Source organism: Lates calcarifer, linkage group LG8 (assembly GCF_001640805.2).
Source record: "Lates calcarifer isolate ASB-BC8 linkage group LG8, TLL_Latcal_v3, whole genome shotgun sequence".
Taxonomy (NCBI): Eukaryota; Metazoa; Chordata; class Actinopteri; family Centropomidae; genus Lates; species Lates calcarifer.
The window spans coordinates 20706939-20728321 of NC_066840.1; the positions used below are offsets into that span (position 1 = coordinate 20706939).

Here is a 21383-nt window from a genome sequence, read left to right on the forward strand (position 1 = left end):
GTCTGTGCAGGCTGAGATATGCATATCATAAAACCCAGCGACAGGATCGCCATTTACTTCCTTTTGGCTGTGAGGCAGCTCTCCTCCATTTAACCCCGTTCAAAATGGCACCTACAGCAGGCCATAGATTTGCATTGCATTTGTATGCAGACGGTAGAAATAAGTGCTAGATCAAAGTTAAAGAGAAGATTCATTTGAAGGTTATTCCTGGAGGGCATGAGTGATGGCCCCCAGCTGATGCACTTGATGAGTTTTCTCAGTAAGAAATGTTGGCTGATAATGTGGTTTAGGGAAGACTTGTTTTTCAAATGACCAAAAAAAGCATTTCAAGATCTCGGTCCAAGCTGTCTATTCAGTGACACTTGTCTGATACTTAACGATTATACAAAATTGTTTAAGGCTGTAAACAGTAATATTCTATTCTGCAATTTCTCTCATATCAGAACTGTTAGGAGAGAAAGGATTACTTCTTCCAGATGGTTAAAATCTCTGTTTTTAATTAAAGTGTAGCACTCTTACAGTCATGGCTAAAGGTGTTCAGAACGTTGCATCACGACTAATGCAAGAAAACCTTCAATGTCACAGTGGAAATTATACCTTGCACTCATCTTTAATCTCATAAATTTGAAATGCAAAATGTGAGAGCCACATTTTTATGTGCCTGATAAACAGCTGCTGTTGCTGTGTGGCCTCGCTGGTAGCAGAATAGTTAAGGCCACCATCACCAGGAGCCATAGTTCACATTTATTTACATTTACCTCTTGAAATGATCTTGAGCAAGTTTTGCCTTCTCTGGAGCAGAGACAGTTGCTCAATTAATTGATCAACAGAAAATGTATCGACTTTTTTGTTTGTTGTTTGTTTCTGTCCTTTTTCAAGCAAACATACCAACATTCCAGTCTCTCCATTTGCTAGTTTGATCACTGTAAACTTGGACTGCTTTGGACATTCTACACACATTTAAGTCTCTTGATGGGTAGGATATTGGTAGAAGAGTTTAGTGAGAGAAGAAGGTTTCGTTTATCAAAGGTTGGAGGAGAAGATGACTGTGCATGCAGCACACATGAGGTTCTGTTGGTAGAAAGCGTCTCATAAATTGAGCTTTACCAAAAAAGTAGGTTGACCTTTTCAAAAACTGGGACTCTGTGAAGAAAGGTTAGAATAGCGTAGGTTTACTTCCTTATTGGTAACCATCAAAACTGCACACCTCTAATGAACCTAGGATGTTATCAATCAGCCATTTTTGGGGGTTTCCTGTCTGCTCACTAAAGCTTGTAAAACAAGGCAGACGATATCTAAATGTTCCTTAGTGCACACTCTTGACACCAAGCGCTCGGCTCTTTTCGTCTCTGTTCGACTCCTCATTAACATTCCTCACTTGTGGGTGTGATGCTGAAAGGATCTCCGGCGCGCCGAGCGGAGACGCGCAGGGTCCCTGTGCGTTTAGAGGAGGTATCAGCTGCTGGCAGGAGGGGAGCGAGGAGGAGCGGAAGAAGAGACAGCAGACCTACAGTGCAGAGCGACCATTCCTTCACTGCTGGTGTCCTTTCACTGCTAGCCACCTGCAGAAAAATCGGTCCTTTTCCGGCAGATTATTTTTTTTTAAATTTTATCCCCAAGGCTTAAGGTCTCCAATATGTGTCGGATCTAACATCCTCCGGAAAGAACGAGGAATATCAGACTCCCTTGGTGGATGTGGACACTTAAACTGTGGACATGGAAAAGATAGTGAATTTATCCCTTTCAGTTCTGCTGGTTTTATGGGGATGCGCGCTTGGAGGCTCGCCCAGTGTTCAGATTGGTAGGTATCCATCAGTTCAAACGACAAACGATTTGGGTGAAAAGCAACGAGTCAGTGCGTTAAATGCCGAGGAAAACAGGTTTTAAATGTGTCCTCTCATAGGAGAAGGCAAGTGCTAGTGTAACTGACATCTTTTTTTGTCGGTTTCAGGGGGACTCTTTCCAAGGGGCGCGGATCAAGAGTACAGCGCATTTCGGATAGGAATGGTTCAGTTTGGCACTTCGGAATTCAGATTGACGCCTCACATTGACAATCTGGAAGTGGCGAACAGTTTTGCTGTTACGAATTGTTGTAAGTGACAAACACATTCCTCTTCTTTTTGAATTGAACCAAGCTTTCCTACAAGTGTGTATGTCAACCACGATGCACCGATGCCCATTTTGTGCTTTTTTTTTCTTATAATGCCAGTTTGGATAAATGTGTCAGTTATGATGCGGATGGAGATAATCTCAGTTTTCTAATCTATGTGCTGTCAGCAAATCTATCGAGGCTGTGAGCTGGCGAGTTTAGGACGAACGATCGTGTAGGCAGGGGAAAGTTGGTTTCCACAGTAACAGTCAGTCACATCCATCCAATTTTCATTCCTTCAGATTCAGAGATCAAACAAGACTACACTGCAAAAACATCGATGCTACTTATTCTCTTCATCCAACACTCATCGATTTTTTTGAGGGGAAAAACAAGTGGTGGTGAGATAATCGTACTTGATTCCAATAAACATCAATGTTTCTTGAATCAAATGTAATTTCTATAGGCTTTACTGATTTAGAGCTTTGACTTTTTTCATCCTCGTTCAACAGAAAACAAAACCTGCACTTCTAACAAGTAGATTCAGTATATCTCCCCACACTAACTGGGGTTTTCTCTCATGTTTCGAGCAGAAAAAAACAGGCAGGACTTGCTGAGATGGACATTTTTGCAGTGTATGTCGATGTCACGTCTTTTCTCAGCTTAGAGGGAGCGGTGTTCGTCCATTATTGGCTCCTTTAAGTCAGCCTCCATACATAGATTTACATTGAGAGGCGGGGCGACGCTTTCACAGGGGCATTGGGGATTAATAAGATACGATGAATTAATAGCAGAGGCCCTAAAATGATTGGCAATTCCCTAAGAAAATGCACTGGATAATAGCTTTTGACCAGCTTAAATCACCGCTCTCCAGTGAAATGACAGCCTGTCTCACACCCAGCTCCCTCACTTCCTTTACCGTTTTTCGATCAGACGGCGGAGAGTTTTTTTTTTTTTTTTTTTTTTTAGTCAGATTCAACCATTCCTTTCTTTCACTAAAAGACCTAAGATGCTCAGTGTTGTAGCAAACAGATTCTAAGGTCGCTATTTTTAATAGCCACGGCCCGCACATTTCATTAGGCGGTTGCCAGGCGACTACTCCTCTCAACAGTCCCTTAAACATAAATCAAACGCTTCTGATTGGTGCGCGCATCGGCCCAATCGATTTCATTACCATATAAAAGCTTCCTGCTTGGAGAGCTTCACTGCACCCGACAGATCACAGCGAGAGTCATGTCGATGCTCAACATACACACAGCATTGCCCCCTGTTCGGTACAGAAGCACGACAATTTTCCCCACTCCATATGTAATATGTATTAGCTGTTATACCACTGAGTGAAATTTTAAAGGATATATATCTAGATAAGGTCCAAACCTTTCCAAAAGCTCTTAAACACCTAACTTGGTTATTTTAATTAGATATGATCAAACTGAACTTATTTTTAAGACCAGGGGTTTTAAGTCAGTCTTTCAATTTACCACAAAGATTAGGGAGTAGACCTGATCTGAACCTAACACAAACAGCAGCATGCAGCAGCTGTGGAAAAAGTAAATAAACACACAGTAAAACAGTCATTTTTATTTTCCCTCCTTTTAATTTATGATCCAAATCATGACTGCTGGCTACCATGTATCATCCTTTTTTTTGTACTAAACTAATCATATAAAGTCAGTGTTTTGGTGAAATCAGTGTACTGCAATCACTGCAAATGCTTTGAGCTATTATTCTAGTTAAGTAAGAGTCCAGTGTATGTGCTGAATAGAGCTCCTGCATGATGGTTTATGCTAAGTAGTTGACACCTCAGGTTGGTGGGATGACAAATTGTGAGGCTGGCTCACCTCCTCTTCAACAACAATAGCTTCAGTTCAGTCACTGTTGGTCTAACATTTAAATGGCAAATTGTTAAGACCTGCACACGGTAACCAGTGACCCTGAATGGGGAATGAGAGGTTATAGAAAAGAAAAAAAATGGATGGCTGTAGATTTGTTTTGTGGTGTTAAGCTGAGTGAATGACTGTCATGTTAAAAAGGACCCTAATAATCAAAGGCGCACAGGCTGAATGTGTGCACATGCATATGTCTGTTCTTTCCAAAAAAAAAAAAAAAGTGTGTGTGAACTTATCTACTTCCTCGAACTGACTACTTGAGTGGGAGTTAGAAGTAGGAGGAGTGAAGATGGCCGGGGTGAGGTGAGGTGGTGGTGATGATGGGGGTGGGTTGCTTTTAAGCCGGTAGATGGCAGCCTGCCTCACAATCCACCTCCATCTGTAATTATAGTGCATTAACACCACCACTCTGTCTTTTGTTAAAATGTACTTTATGAGACAGCAGCACACAGCAGAGAATAAAAGGAGAAATATTGACGCTGACGCGACGCTTTGAAAGCTAAAACACTGTAACTACCTGCTCTTATAAGCTTTCTGTCAGGCTCCAGGACTCCTCACACACTCCATTACTAGGGAGCTGCTGCTTACTGTGGAGGAGGTGTATCAGGTGTGAGCTCCCATTTTGAATCCACTAATAAAAGATTTGTATTTAATGAAGAGGGAAACTAAATTCACTTTGTTTGAAGTGAACAACAGAAACTGAGAGACAGATTTGCCCTTACATATTTGCTTCCCAAAAAAGGGAAGGGGCTTAGGATATTTTGGGATATTTTTATCAGTTATGACGAAGGGCTGCTGTGTCCCAACTAAACTGTGTCTGTAGCACAGACTACTAAAAACTTCTAAGTACCAAAAGTTGGCACAGAATCTTTGTTTAGTTGTTTTTTTTAAATCAGATTTTGCTGTCCTCTGTTATAATTTAGTTGACCATATCCAGTATTTTATTAACTTACACTGGCCTGATAAAGTGTATTAGTCTATTTATTTATTTATTTCTCTATTTCTAGGCGAATATGATACATTATAGATATTTTTTAAGATTACGAAATCAGGCTCAGAGCATGCTGGATCTGTGCTTCACAGACATATCACACTCTGGTTGTACTTGGCCTGTGCAGCAGCATACTTCATCAATGCAGTGTGTGTCAGAGACAGTGGGAGGGAGGATGATACATTTCTCCATCAATAACAGTTCATCTGGACAGGCCTGCATCTGCTGCCAAGATCAGGGGAGTCATTGTGACTGTGTGTGTGTGTGTGTGTGTGTGCAGTTTTATCAGAGTGCTGTCCACCCAAAGCAATAAATTTGACAGAATCTTGTTCAAACTTCCTAGAATACAGCCACCTCTGAGACCCCACATGGTCAAATGACTAATGCGCCCTAAAACACCTAACCGCTGTTAAAAATGGAATTTCTGATATGTGATTGAATTTCTGCGGCCATGTTGTTGTTTGGTGCTGTGTTGTTCAACACTATTCATTATGCTTTATAACTTAATAATAATCAGTTAATAAGAACAGCTTTGGGGCTACCAGGGTATGATCTAAAACAAACTGATGAATTACCATTCACAGAGGAATTAGATACAACATATATGCCTCTCATAAAGTATTCCATAGGGCACTAGATATTACAGCTGAGACTGTGGTATTTCCTGCACAGCTACATCAAAGATTAAAGGAGACATCAATTTTACACATGGAAGTCATTTGAGTTTATGAGGGTTCTGACTAAAATAACCCTTAATGATGTCATCAGGGTTATCTCTGCTAAGGCTTGGTGTCTGCTTTACGAACATTGGTCATTTAGTTTGAAATATATGAAAATTTGCCAGTCAGACAGGGTGTTATGAAAGGTTCTATTGAGTTGCGTTATGGGAAATGTATTTGTAATTTTGCCTGAACATCCAATTATCAGTCTTCAGAATGTGGTGCAGCTCCACATTGCACCTTTGTCATCAGTGACGCACAGTATGACACCTTCTTTGACAACTTCTGTGTCACTTGAAAAACTGAGACAACCGGGGTTACCAAAAGGCATAGTGGGTAATTTGGAGTCAGCGTGTGTGTGTGTGTGTGTGTGTGTGTGTGTGTGTGTGTGTGTGTGTGTGCCTGCATGCTTGCCAAATTAAACTTAATATTCTTTTTTAGTATATTCCCATGCTCTTATTTCAGACACCCACCTCTTTCAAAGCAAACCACTCTTCCTCCTTTGAGACCAAGCAGAGCAGTTTGAGGTCACCGACACCCGCCCGACGATTCAACACTTCAAAGTTCTAGTTTGTCATGGATGAATCACGTCATACTGTAATTTCATGCATCTACATGCGCACTGCATCTCAGGGCCATATGCATTCAGAGACCTTGCTGAATGATCAAAAGCCTAAACCGACCATATATGCGCAGTGGAGCATTGGTTATAGCCAATTTATTGTTCACACTTAATTAAGTGCATTCTCCTCCATTTCAGAGGGAGCTGTGAAATATTAAATAGGCCTGGGAGCTGGCCGGTCAGAAAATGAGGCTAAAGAACCCTCTGTGGATCTTTGCTTGCCCTGAATACAGCCCCAACCAAGCCCTTATCACTGTGTCCTCAAAAAACACAAGACTGAGATAGCATCAGTTACAGCATGATTCAAAGTCTCTCAGCTGGAGGTTGCCCTCTGTCTTGTATCCTATGACTTAGTTTGCTCAGTGCCTCCAAGGCAGACGCTCAAATGCATTTTTGCCATAAGCCAGAAAGGGAACAAACTTTTTTTGTCCTCCTGTGATGGTGGCAAGTGCATCTCAAAATTCACTTCATAGACCACATTTCTAAGCCAGAATGGGACCTTTTAAATGATGATGGTTTATTTAGTGGATCGTCGTCATCTAACAGGCTTGCATTGCCAGAAGGAGGGTCCTAGCCTTAAGCTGAGCAAGCATGTAACACAGAAAAAAGACTTTAGAACGGACATCCTGTTTTTAGCCACTAGGAGCTGTTTGACTCTGTCTCTCATTCACTCATTTACAGTATAACAGTAGACAGACTTCTCTCTGTTTAAGGCACCAGCACCACAGAACACAGATCCTTATCCTAAAAATGTGTAACCAAGTGTTTATCCTTGGCCCTCTATCTAGATGTCCCCTCCCATATCTTTCATCCCAAAAATAAAAACAACTCATTCTTTTTTATGCAGCTTTTTATCAAGCTATAAAAGCTTGTACAGTGACAACAACATCAACGCCAACAGCGCCATTTACTCTTGCTGTTCCCAGATGTGAGTAAATCAGGTTTCAGAGTGTAGCCATTGCTGTGTCAGAGACAAAATCTATCATAAGCGTCAGGCACTGTGTCATGGAGATGCAGGGTAGCTAGAGTGATTATAGATCAGCTGTCTTTGCAATCGAGAATTCATCACTGATATGATGAAGAGCATCATTTCACAACTGCATCCACAGAGCTTGAGGTTGTTCAGTTCTGTGAGCACTAAGCCCTCTTCTGAGAGCAGTAGCAGTGTATAGACATACATGCAGGTGATCATATTTCTAACATTTGAGTGATTTAGGCTTTTTAGCCTTGTGTCTTGCTCATCATCAGTAATTATTGAAAAGTTGTGATCACTTGTCAAACAAGACAAAACCTCATCAACTGTTTATTATTATTATTATTATTATTTTTGACATACAATTTCTAGTTAGCCAATAATTTGTTTTGGTTTGTTTAAACGTTTACAAAAAGTAACATGATAGAAAAACTGTTTTTCACAAGTTTTCAGCAGTTTAAGAAATATTTTGTCTAAGTCTACATGAATCTGACTTTAAATTATTTGTCTAGTCAACTTGAAGTTCAATTATCTGAGAATGAGTGGAATTTTCTTTAATTCGCTAAGTAACCTTTTCCACTGAAGAGGGATGCTCATTAGTATGCACAGAGGAGAATCTGTCCTTCTCATCATCATGGTGATTAAGATTTGATCCGGTTGCCTTGTCTGGTCTTACAGGGTGTTCTTGTCAAACTTATTAAGATTTGTGTGTGTGTGTGGTGTGTGCTGAGACAGAGGGGGGCAAAGGTAAAGATAAAGAAATAGGAAATGATGAATGAAAGTAACAGAACAGTCAAGGTGCCACAGCAGTAAACAGACAGACATGTTCTTGTGCTGTCTGTTGTTGTAATGTTATGTTTCACTGAGCAAAATTTAAATGTAAGAGCAACTGTGTCCTTTAAAAAGGGGCAGAATGACTCAGGCTAAAGGTGGATACAATCAGTGGAAAAATCTCTGAGTGCCTGTTTGCCCTTTTTGACAGCAGAGTAGCTGTTTACCTGTTGTATTAGCTGATAGCAAGGGTACTAGACTACTGTATTAATAAGATACATTTACGCATACAGACAGTGACATCTTATATATAGCATGTGTGTATGCATACTCATGGTGCAGGGGGAACTGACACTGGGGGAACTGACTGAAGTTTTTCAGTCTAAACTTTTTGTTTAAGAGAGTATATCTGTAAAACGGACAGTGTCAGTAAATCAACATGGAGGGCTGATGAATACATTCCCTTCCAGATTCTGCTCTTTTTTCTTTATCTTTATTCAGCCCTGTTTCTTAACCCAAGCTCACTTTGTCCTCTTCATTTAGAGCTTTGATCCACTTGAAACATTTCTTTATATTATCATCAGTGCTGTTAAGCGCTGTCTGTTTTTTTGCAGACAGAGCTATTGTACTCTTGTAAGAACTTGTTCCCTGATGGTCTGCCTGCTTAAACAAAAGCATCTCATCTGGACTGTAACCAACGCATCTCGGCGGCTGTTGTCTTGTCAGTTGCTTTTTCTATAATTGCACTGAATTTTTTTCATGCATCAGAGGGTGCAAGCAGATATTACATTGTCCATATTGCCTGCCAATACTGACAATATTAAAGAAAGCATTCAGCTGTTAGTTACACGTGTGGGTGGAAAGCATGATAATGAATGCAACAGCAAAAACCTAAAATGCCTTTTTTATTAAGAGAAGAAAAAAGAATATGAATATGCTGCATATCTTGTGGCTGCTTGACATTGTGCCCCAGTAACCTGATCACTCTTATGTCTCTTTTCAATAGATATCATTGTGTATCATTTTTAGATATAATGGTGGCAAAAATCTAAAAAGCAAGATTTTGGTCCTGTTTATTTTTGACTTTATTTGTACAGAACAGTGGATCTTCACTGATTCTTATTCAAAGCTCATTCAAACCCACCATGAATAGATAATGATTTGACCTTGATAATAAATAAAAAGATACAATAAGATAAAAGCATACCACAAAGTGAGAACATCATTTTGGGAAGATGACAAATTCATTAAAACAAGCTTGGGTGAAATTATAACAGCTGGGTGGGCACCAGGTTTTATGTTATCCATATACATTGTTTTATGTGAGCTTGCGTGGGCCCTTATGTGTGTTTTTCATGTATTTTATTGCGTTGTTTTCATTTTTTGTATTCTGGCTGCAAGACAAAATTTCCCTTGGCAACAATAAAGTTAAAGTTGAAAAAGCTTCCGATGCAGAAAGCTCATCACAAATGGGAGACTGACGTTTTGAGCATTTACAAGAGTTGACTTGGCTTTCAGCCATCTGCCGGTCCTGCTCCCCACCGCCTGACTCTGCGATGATGTTTGTCCCCATTAAAGGAACCTTGTGTGTTTCACCATGTGAAGCCCTGTGAGGCCACAGTCTGTGGGCGGTTTCTTTGATCTGCTCATCTCATAGGTCAATAATGGAAGGATTCAGTGGAGTATAGAAGGAGTAACAAGATAGTTTTCTGTTTTTTACTGTGGCTTGGGATGTTTTTATGTCCTGTGTGTTTGTTTTTTGATCTATCACCCTGCTGCTCTGTGCAGAGATTAATTGTCAAAAGAAATTTTTTTCAAAGCTGGCGATAACTAAAATATATTAACAATATTTTTCTGTGGTCTTCTGTATTATTCTATGTGTGCGTGGAGGGCATTGAGTATTTTTTGATCTTTGTGGAAAGATCTTTTAGGATCTCCATTGCTAGAAGTAGTAGAAATTGCAGCAATGCTGATAGGAACGTAATCCTGAGATTTTTTGTAAGGAGCAAATAAATCAATCACAAAATAATATGATACACTGATTTGTGTCAAACAATGAAGGACAAAGCAAAATCGCATATGACAAGCCCAAATGCTTGAGTGAATGCAGCGTACTCAGCAGCATCAGGTTTACACGCTTGGATAAGATCAGGTCAAATTCCCAACAGTAACGCCAATTCAAAGAGGGATTGACCACAAGGACAGCCAAGTATGTAATAGCTGCCAGGACAAAACCATTAAACAGACAATGACATGGACAATTAGGAGGAGATAAGAAAATAATAAGAGAAATTCGATGACTCCGAGAGAGAGAGAGGGAGAGAGAGGATTGGCCAGTGGCTGCGTCCACAAAAGCTGGGTCAGGACCCATGTCCTGTGGCAGGTGAGGTATTGTGTGTGACAGGTGTCTGAAAGAGAAGGAAAACAAACAGACACATACACACACACACTCAGAGCAGATATATTCAGCTGTGTACACACATAGGCAATACACAGGCCAAGAGTGTAATGATGTTGCAGGCAAGAGGCAACTCTAGACTGTTCCCAGTTGTCTGTTTCTATTTTAACACTGTCAAACTAAAGTTCGAGAAGAGACTTCTGACTTCTTCCTGAAGTGGGCAGGAGTAAAGTTGCTCATATACAGGTTAGCTTTACAGTTTGGACCATGTGTGTTTGGTGCGGCAAGTCAACCCTGCACAAACATTTCAAATTGGCACAAGCTGAAAAAAAAAAGTGCCTTGCATCTCTTAGCAGCTCCACATCCCCCCCACTGTGATGAAACAGCAGGAGAAACACTGGGAAAAGGGGGCAGCTGCATAAATTATCTGACATTTCACTATTTGCTCGCCAGAGGGAAGTTGCACTAATAGCACTACAGTCGATAAAATACCTCCAAATGCTGACCTTTTATTTTCTCCCAGTTCTGCTCTAGTGAACAGAAATTCAGATAATAAACACAAGACATTTTCTGATTTTTATCATGTTATTTGTGCTTGTAATCAGCTATATCAGCACACACAAATGCACTTATAGTAAATACAGGTATAATGTTTGCTATGTTCATGATCTTAGTTTAGCATTAATTTAGTATTAGCATGCTCCTTGCTAATTAGGACTGATGGTAATATCATTAGTTTTCATATATTTAGTCATAAACTAGAGCAATTTTTGACCTGATGATGGCGAGAGATGGACGGTCAGGAGAAAGTTATTACCTTAAATTCTCTTGGCATTAAGTATCTGAACCAATTTTCATGCCAATTTTTTAATAGCTGTAAAGACATTTCACAAAAAAAAAAAACAAAAAAAAAAAAAAACACAGAGGAAAGGTCAAGGGATTACCAAAGTCAGCGGGGCTTTGTCTGCTGAGAATCATGATTGGAAAACATCATGGTTTGATAAGGTTTGAAGACCTTTGTCGCAATGGTTGTAATAAACATGTGGCTGCAATTATTAGTGTTATGGAATGATTATGGTTAAAAGAAACAAAGTCTACTATCAGACTACCAACCAGCAGTGTCTTGTTCAAACATTCACTATTCTGTCCCATCTAACCACCCAGCCTTCTCCGAATGTGGACTTTGTCACTCTATGCTACATCACCTAAGTCCTTCCTTTGCTTGTGTCATAATTACTACTAACATTAAAACGTAACTATTGGCTGTAATAACCTACTTGCACAGATGACCTATTGGCTCGTTGTCTTTGTCACTAGTCATCATCATGGCAACTTGCTGCAGATACCAGGCTCAGTTGATCACCAGGTCATCCACACACTGAGTTGCACTCATTCCATCAAGGAAAAATGACTAAACAGAGTTTGGAAAATACCTGTTGAGAGTAAAACCATCCATAATCCTCATATCATTTCTGCTACATTACTATCCTAATTGCATTTAATACTTTAATACACTGTTATGCTGTACACGGTATTTACTTTTCAACCAAGCAAACACATAACTTCTGAGCAAATATTACTATGTCACGGTTCAGTGTTTTATCAACATAACAAGTTCTGTTTTGTGTTGTGTCTGCACAGCAAAACAGCCTTCTGCATAAGAAGGGTGTTTGTTAAAAATAGGCAGATTTGCATGAAAATCCCTCACAGTAAGGAAGGCATCAAATCCCATGAATAGACCACAACTGCAACCTCAATCTTACTTTTTAATGCTCACTTTATTGTTGGAAACGGAGGCCTTATGGAAGGTCACAACTCCATTTGCTTCCTTTTGAAGTTTGAGTATTGTGTAATCTCCATCTTTTTCTATAGGACTTTTCACTGGCATCGGTTCAAAGTGTGTAAGCTCTGACAAAGAGACAATGTCAAAACTGTTTTAAATAGCACAGGGGAGCACTGTGTGTGAAAAATGAAGCCATTTTCAGGAGGTGCTGTCTTTCTCCCTGTAGGATTTTTCATGCAAATGACAGTATGCATCTCATCATCTGCTTTTTGACATTCATATATGTTTAATTATGTTGTATCCTGTTACACTCTGGTACAGTACAGTAAATTCTTAAGAAGTGGCAATGATCTGTACTGCAGAGCCTTTATATGACAGCTTAAATTCCATCAGTACAGGAACACTGTCATGTCATACTCACCAATCTATGAAATATTGTTTTCATCACTACTGTAGTTATTTCTAGTTTATTTATCTCTTATATCAAGTGTTATTAAGTTATCATCACTGAGAGTTTGAAAGGCTTTGTTGTGAGACAGTCAGTGCAAGAAGTAGTCTCAAAGGGCATAACCTCTCCTTTTCCTTGAGCTTTCAGTTGAATTTTAAATGTTTTAATTTTTAGGCTTTTAATTTGAAACATCTGCAGGAAATGTTGACTTTTATTACAACTTAATGAGTGAGTGAAAACAGTATTTCTGTTAAAAATTTCTGTTTCTGTTAGAAATTTAGAACAGCAGAGTAGTGTACCATATGTGACATAACTATTGTGCAAATGGAATTAGAGCTGTGGAAATGTAAATTATACTTACTTATTTATCATGTCAGCTGATAAGCTTAGTTTTACTCCACCTTAATTAGTGACTGGCTTTTATCTTTTCATGCTAGTAGCTGGGATAGTATAATGTAGAATTAAAGTCCAAACTTAATATGAGGGCCAAAACAGAACTCATATTGTAATTCTGATTGTTTGTAGGATGTGTATTACTTTCAAATAACTACACTGTTTGAAGTAAGTGAACATTCTTCACCTTTATATATTTAGCAGTGATATGGTTTAATGATAAACTAGTTATTGAAAAGAGTGATACATGGATGGTTGTGTGAAGGTTATGGACAGGGGGATAAACTAAAGGTCAAAGAAGAGGGGGTGAGTCAGGGGTCAAATGGGGATGGTGAGCTGATGAGAGACTTAAGGTCATCTTGGGCAAGAGAGAGAGGTGATGTTTCATTGATGGGGTATCTCATGGCTCCACCATCCCCCTACTGTGGGTCCTCTAATGAGAGAGAGGATAGCATAAAGGAAAACTGGGGGATGTAAGAAGAAGAGGAAATAATGTGGTGCAGTACACCTACATTGCAACCTAGAATATAGAAATTCTGTTTACTTGTCATTTACAAGTGCCATTTAAACAGGAACTATCAAACACAGGATCATGTGTATAGATGTCTCCTTACTTCACTCCACCTCGTTGAGTTGATCCCTTCATTCATCTTCAGCAAACGCTGACTGTCTGGTTGCTATGGCAGCTGCTCCCTGAGATGCTGGATGAAGCTTTGTTTTTATAGATGTAACTAATTTTGCTCTGGCAGGTTCCAAGATCATTAGAACATAGAGCAGCGGATCCAGAGTCTGCTTTGGTATTTCCACAAAAGGTCAGTGGACGTACGATATGTTTTATTACAGGAGGCAGATGAAATTCGAACAAAGTAGCTGTGTGTGATGTATGGGCCAGCTTTGCAGAATCAATATGGCTGAAGAATTCTGTATTGTGCTTAGTGGGATGAATTGGTGTGCCTGTGCACAGCACTTCCCTTTGTTCTGATCAGATCGAAGACTTAGGCAGTGTGTGATAGAAATATTATCAAAGCACTGCATAATTCTTGTGAATAAGCTACAAATTAGTTGCGATGGGTTTGAATTTTGTTTAATCTAGTTGCAAGATTAGATGTTACTTAATCAAAAGTATCTCATCTTGGACCAGTACTAACGTTTCTTTGAAATATGCAGTTGTTTTAAGTAAGTATGTGAGTTAAAAGCTCCAACCCATGGGCTGTGTTTAAAACAGCCAGTTTTTATGTGGCTGAAGAGACAACACACACACACACATATATACATTACCACCTTACCAACTGTAGACTGCTGGACTACATTGACCAAGCATGAACCAGTATTTCTAGTCATTTTGAGAAAACTAAAAAGAAGATTTGTAATTTTCTTTCAGTAGTTGTCTGGAGGGAACTTGCAGCCCTGAATGATGTCTGCTTATCAAAGAGAGGACCTGTGAAGCCTGTGTTGCACACAGAGAGGGACATGAATACAAACAAAGGCTTATGAAAAAAATAACAATTTAACCATATTCTTTTCTCACATTTAAACATCTTGCTTTGACAAATATTCAGAAAATAATCATGCTAGCACTATACTGTATACAAGACGAGAATTGTTCATGTAGTGTTGCAAAATCATAATGGTTAAAAAGGCTGAGATTAACCAATTTTATCTCCTTGGTGCAAGTCAAGCTTCAAATCCCTAATTCTTACACTAACACAGTTTCATAGTATTTTTGTTTGAGTTTGTTGCAGAGGACATTGTGAAGGACTCTGTAGTCTCCAAGCTGAGATAACCTTGGTGATGTCACTTGGGTAATTTTTTCAACCTTGAAAAAGCTCCTCCAGAGCCACAGAGTTATACATCTCTTTTCACCACATTATTAGCGCTAACCACGACTCTTTAATTGACTTTGATGTATACGATTCCTGGATTTTCCCTTAAATGTTTGACTATATTAGTGTTATTGATTCCGAATTCACAGGAGAAATAGTGGTGTGTACAGTACATTGTTAGTTAGTGGTAAGTGGTGTAGCTATAGTCGTCAGCAGTACTACTTGGTCACTCAGTGGCTTTAATGTGCTTTTCAGGCAGATGCATAGGCTCCACACACAGTCGCTCCTCACTGCCTCCTTTTAGCTATTGCTAAAAGACTCAAAAGACCATCGAAAACAACAAAAAGCAGAGCTGAAGTGACATTGGGGCAGGGACATTACAGGCTCCATACAGCGATCACACACTGGGCCGTTAGTATAGAGAGCATTCATCAGATTCTGTTCTTGTGAAACCTACATCCTCCATCCACGGCCTTCAGAAAGCCTCCAGGAAACAGGTCAGTGAACAAAAGGATTGAAGGAGACAGAGAGAAATAGGATGGGAGATGGAGGAGGGGGGTCAGTTGATAAGAACTGAGCTGTACTGTTCTTCTAGAGACCAGCTGCCGGAAGATCTGCTCAAAGGCGGACAAAAACACTTCTCAGTGTGCCTCACTAGCCCACGGTGACACCTCACAGAAGTCTCCCTATCGGCCACTCAAGAGTGTGACTGAGAGCTGTCACCCAGGCAACAGCCTGCAGTGTTGATGTATGCCTGTTTTACCAATGAAAGAATTTCATTATGATGAGATTCTCAGGGGTTAATTTTTTGTTTGTTTGTAAAGGATATTTGATTTTATAGAATCATTAGAGCGATTTTATGTGTGTAGTATTTTTAGTAACTTTGAGAAATGTCTTGAAACAAGGCAGAAATCCAACCAATTTGGCTGATTTCCCCTGTTGCTCTCAAAAAATGACATTTAAAAGCCACAGCAGTGTATGAAATGATGTGCTGAGGTGAATATTTTCTTGGAGTGTAGAGAGAACATGGCTGAAATATGTTACCCTGGCAACAGTCTACAGAGGGAATGAAACCAGATCATGCTTTTATGGGCTGTGGACAAAGCTCTTAGGAGTTGTAAACACTGCCTGCGCTCCATAAATTTGATTGGTTGATTGATAAATATTTTGCTTTACTTAAGTGTTGCAGGTTCCAGCCTGGTTGAGAATCTTTCAGAATCCTTTGGGAATGATGTGAATAGTGATTCAGCTGTAGGCTAAACAGTGTTTTAATTGAGAAAGGAAGAAAAGATGAAAGTCTTAAAATGGTTCTCGTGTCAGACCCTAAAGTCAGAGCTGTCTCCATTTTCAGTTTCTAAGTACTAAAAAGGGGTCTGAGCATATAGGAAGACAGTAAAAAGGTTTTGGTTTAGAAAGCCTCTGAGTTGTCCTTACTTGCAGTGTTAGACAAAGGAGTTCTGTGGAACCGTTTACAGTCAGTACAAAGCTCTGTGTACCATCCACAGTAGTTTAGATGATGACAACAAGCAGCTCTCATGCATCCCTAGCCTAAAAGGAATTCTTCATCATTTTGGGAATCACCCTTATTGCCGTTCTTGCCAAGAGGTAGATGAGAAAGTTGATACCACTCTGAACGCTGAGTATTAAGCTACCAACAGCAGCTGGCTAACTTAGCTTAGCATTAAGAGTGGAAACAAGCAGAAACAGCTAACTGGCAACTTCCTGGAGGTTCCACTGCACTGATTGCGTGAAGGGGAGAAGGTTGCTTACGTCAGGACAATGGTCATTGTTATACTGCCAAAACTCTTAGGTAGAAGGTCAGAGATATAGAAAGCATGTATCTTTAACACTGTGGGGTGGGGTTCTCATCCCATTCCTTGCCAAAAGTCAACTTCTTTTTTTTTTCAATACTTACAGCATTTTCCCTGGTCTTAAAAATAAACATTTATTTGCTGAAACCGCTCCTTAGACATAGAAGTGGCAGTTGGAAATCCCTCAGTTGCCTTGTGTTTTTAGACCAGTTTTGGAGGGCATCTGTTAGTCCAGTTTTGGGGAGAAATACAAGGTCAGAATCTGGCCTTGCACCAACTATATCTGTGACAAATGAGCTCAGGTTGCTCTGATGGAAGGGATGGTGGCTTTAAGCTGCCTTGATAACTGGTGACAGATCAGTTTTACACAAAAACCCCAAAGTCCTGAGGCTTTTTCTCTGTGGTGAGAACAGGAGTGTTGGAGAGGGTGAGATATCTAACAGTCAGTTCTCTTAGCTGTGACTGGACTGCTGATGATCATCGCCACAGTGACATGGTGTGTGTGTGTGTGTTGGACTGATTCATCTTTTAGACGATGCACTCGTCCGCTGTTGGTCGTCTTTTAGATATCTGATATTTTGTCCACTGCTCATTTAATAGATATCTCCCTCTGATCATTATGGCTAAAAGAAAACTGCCTGTAAAACCTGAAAGAGAAACTGCATTTTCTATTTATTAAATGGTGTAGTTGTTGAGGTTAATATAACTAGTTCTTAATTAAAAAGACTAATGTATGTTTCCTCTGCCATTACATCAGTGCACTGGGTCACTGAGTCCAAATGTTTCAGATGTTTTTCAGTATAAGTAAAAAGTAAAGCAAAGTACTTGGCAAATGTCTTACAGCTTGAATATGGCACTATGCCTATCATATTTAAACATAATGAAAATATGAATGATGTAATGGTCTTTGTTATGATTTTATTTAAATCAAAACTTGCTGAAAGTGTTGGAGTCTCATTCACTTAATGAATAAGATATCAGTTTGTTTAAAGGAACAAACAAATTACCAGTATCCTTCATCCTCTCATGAAATTTCACACTGATGTAAGGCATATTAGATGTCAGCTGAATCTGGATGTTTTATTAACAGTTAATTTATGCCAGTTTAATCTTTGATCAGTGAAGGAGCAGTAATGTAAACAGTGTCTGAGTGGTGAAGATGCCTTCAGTGCCACAGTGGTGAAAACGAGGTCAGCTAATTGGGACAGCTAAATATATTTTGCAGGGTGCACCTTCTCTTTGGAAGGTGAAACACAATGCCAGAGTCAGTGATGCGACAGATTTAACATCCTGGTGATAATGAGGTGATTAGAACTGTCTGATGACCACAGAATGTCTGATGAGTACATTTATAAAATTAACATATACAGAAACGACAGGAACTATTTATGGGGTTGTTACAAAGAAATCTGAATGTTTTCCAGAATGCAGAAACTGCAAACCAGTAATCGTCTTGCACTGTGCATATAGGCCTGTATCTATGGTGAAGTTCAGTAAAGTCGTTTGAAAACCTTTACCTTCAGTATCAGTGGTTATATTTACCATCGTCATCGTTAACTTCATAAAGCATTTATTTAACTCAATTATTACTGCATAGCAAAACTGCATTTTTGTCCCAACCAGGCTCATAAATAATCATAATATTGAAAAGTAAATGAACGAATAATAATAGAGTATCGGTAGGAAATGTGTACTTCCCCTGAAGTAAGAGTAAGCACTTTGAACTTGTGTTGAATATAATCTCATTGTGTTTGATATCTCAAATTAAAATGTTACCTTTTGAGGTCAATTCTGATTACTTAATCAGCGGCAAGATATTTTTTTTTTTTGCAAACCCAGCAATATTTTAATGAAAGTCCAAAGGCTTCAAAATGGCAACTTGATTTTTTCACCAAATGTGAATGGTGGAGGAGTGTTCTTTGGGACACACAATGAAACACACTCATAACCCTCATGCACACTGTGACAGTTTCTGTCAATCAGACAAACAGTTTCGCGCGCGCGCGTGTGTGTGTGTGTGGTGAGAAACAATTTCAAGCAGAAGCTAGCAACATATGCAATGATATGATAATTATGTGCCAGGTCGAGTGATGGGTCAATGAAAGATACATTTTCATATTTAACAGGTATGTCTTAACTATTAATCCATCTTAAAGATCAGGAAACCACCAATTACGGACATCTTTATGGCATGTGGTGTGTTTAAAGCTACTGTGCTCATCAAAGCACATTTGAATGTGTCAATCTGAAGGCAAAGAGAGAACAGAAATCAAGGGTCTGTTTAAGATTCTATGTAACTCTCAAAACAAGGCAAAGATGTCATTTTCTTTGCAACTATTCTAATGTATAAGAGTGCTGATGAATGGCCATCCTCCATTTCACGCTAATCTCCTCCCATTACAAATGTAGCAGAATAAATCCAAAACACAGCAATAGGCATAATGATAGTTTAACCTGCTCTTGCTCTACATCTACATTTGCAACTACATCTACATTTGACACCACTCTCATCAACAGACTCATTTCTTTCACATTGCTCACATGTACATGAAAGAATTAAACATTTTCACTCGGTTCACACACCCACGACCAAACATGAACAAACCAGTCACACGTGCACAAGAGCACATACAGCTACATACAAACAGTCTTAATGCGCCATGCACAATTGTCCGTAACTACAATGTCAGGATTACAAGTCCCCAAATCGACAGTGTGTTTATCTTACTTGAACACTCCCCAGATTAAGTGAGAACTGCATATTTTGTTTCATTTCATCTATTTGAGCAGAAAGATAGAGAGGGACAACTGAAACTATACCACAGTTTACAGACCTAGCAATGAGGAATAATAAGATTTGTTTCAACATTTTGCTCATGGCGTCTAATTAGGGTGACCTCGTCAACACTAGGAAAAAAAGATTTACCTCCTTTTCTTTCTGTTCAGAGGGGGATTTCTGAGGGCGAATATTCCCTGGTTTCTTTGAAAAGCAGTCAGATGTGACAGAGGCTTAATGGCTTTTTCCACAATCCCCACTGTTTCTAAGAGTTGCTGTTTGTGGCTGGCTTTTCTTCCGTAATTAAACATTTCTGCATTCCTTATTGAAGAAGGACATGTAGATGTCTCACCCATTTAAAAACCTCTTGCTCTTCATTCTTCTGCTGTCACATTCCAGAGCCAAAAAATCCTCTCTGAACAGTTGCTGCATGGAGAAAAATGTAGTGAATTACCATATTTGGTAATAAAGTAACATGTTGTCAAACTGTTCGTTCTGGCATAAGCTGCAGCACAGTCATGGGGATATCCAGTCTCTAAGCATGAGCTCAGAGAGTTTTAATCCTGGGCAAACTCAGCAAGCTCACCAGCGAGAGAGTGTCAGCAAAGAAAGCCTTAGAAGCATGACAATGGACGGACGTGACACAGAGAAACTCTACAGCTCTATTAGCTTCAGGGGGTAGCAGTGAGGAATGCAAGAATATATTTATTCTGTTCTATGATACCATGATTAGATAGGATGTTTTTTCTTTTACTAACAAATGTGAGCCTTGCTAGGCATAGGGGGAGTTACAAGTCCTATCATTCTCATGCTCTGCAGCACAAAATATGACATCCGTTTCATCACTTCTAAGGGGGTGTAATGCTAGAAAATAAGGGCGGACGAGACCAATGTGACATAAAGGATATGCATATATGATTTTCTCTTGGTAAGAACTAGGCACAGAATTTCTATGTAGTCCAATAGCTTTGTCTTACTTCATCATACTTGGAAACTTAGAAAGTTACGTGGCCAAATTTACACACAAAAAAACCCACAAAAAGGGTAAATGGGGTTTTATGGAGGTTGACCTGATTACCTGTTTGAGGCAAATCTTTCCTGATTGAACTACTAAATCAGAACTCTTCACTGTTGTCATTTGTTTCAGGTTTGTTCAGTTCAGTTCAAAGTGCCATAACTGGTTAACATGTAACCTAACCTCTCCTCTGAGGATATTTCATTCCTCGTACTGTACGTCTTCCTGTTATATTGTGACAGTTAGGAGACGACACAATTTAGGTTCTATTAGTTCCCACGAAGACCAAAGTGAAATTAGATCTGTCAGCTCCGTTCTCTCTGTAGCCACATTACTGGCCACTGTCATCTGCTGGAAAGATTAGGAACGGTGCCAGAGACTGATGGAGGTGATCGGACTGCCGTTAACGGTTTGTCTCGGGGCGGCTGTGATGAACATTTAATTGCGCGAATCGATGGATCAGTTAAGATTTTGGAAGCACATGAATACTGGCAGTGGATGAAAGCTGGCCCTGCCCCTGCTTATTTTGGCCTGTTCTTGATGAGCTCTGCATGTTTTGGAACTCTGAGGGGTAAAAGGCAGTAGGGGTTGAAGTAGCCTCAAGTATGGAGATGCTGGCTTTTGATTATGGGGTGAATGGTTTGAAGAATCTAGACTGGTTAGAAAATCTGAGTTTGAAGTAAATGAGTAACACTCATTATCTCTATATCTAAGTCAACTATTCTAATATTTTGGTTTACTTAGTACATTTAGAGAAGAAGCTGTAGTAGTTTACACAAATTGGTAGAGTCTCATTTTTTTTTTAAATTAGTGTACATTCAATCAGGAGCTGGTTGTTGCACTTGCAAAGTGAGGAGAGTTGCTGGTCATGGTCAAGTATTT

General features: G+C 39.5%; 1 protein-coding gene across 8 annotated transcripts in view; it reads left to right on the forward strand.

The window, feature by feature from the left end:
• Positions 1 to 21383, forward strand: part of gria2b (glutamate receptor, ionotropic, AMPA 2b) — a 51065-nt gene that overhangs the window by 3030 nt on the left and 26652 nt on the right. For 7 of the 8 annotated variants that reach the window (XR_007813708.1, XR_007813707.1, XM_018679412.2 and 4 more), the window contains exons 1-2: positions 1417 to 1801; positions 1952 to 2092. Coding sequence is in view for 6 of the 8 variants with exons in the window: in XM_018679412.2 (XP_018534928.1) it covers positions 1717 to 1801; positions 1952 to 2092 (226 nt within the window). In the remaining 2 variants the exon portion in view is untranslated. Of the gene's footprint in view, positions 1 to 1416; positions 1802 to 1951; positions 2093 to 21383 lie in introns of those variants that run through there. The other variant, XM_018679416.2, reaches the window with a different exon arrangement.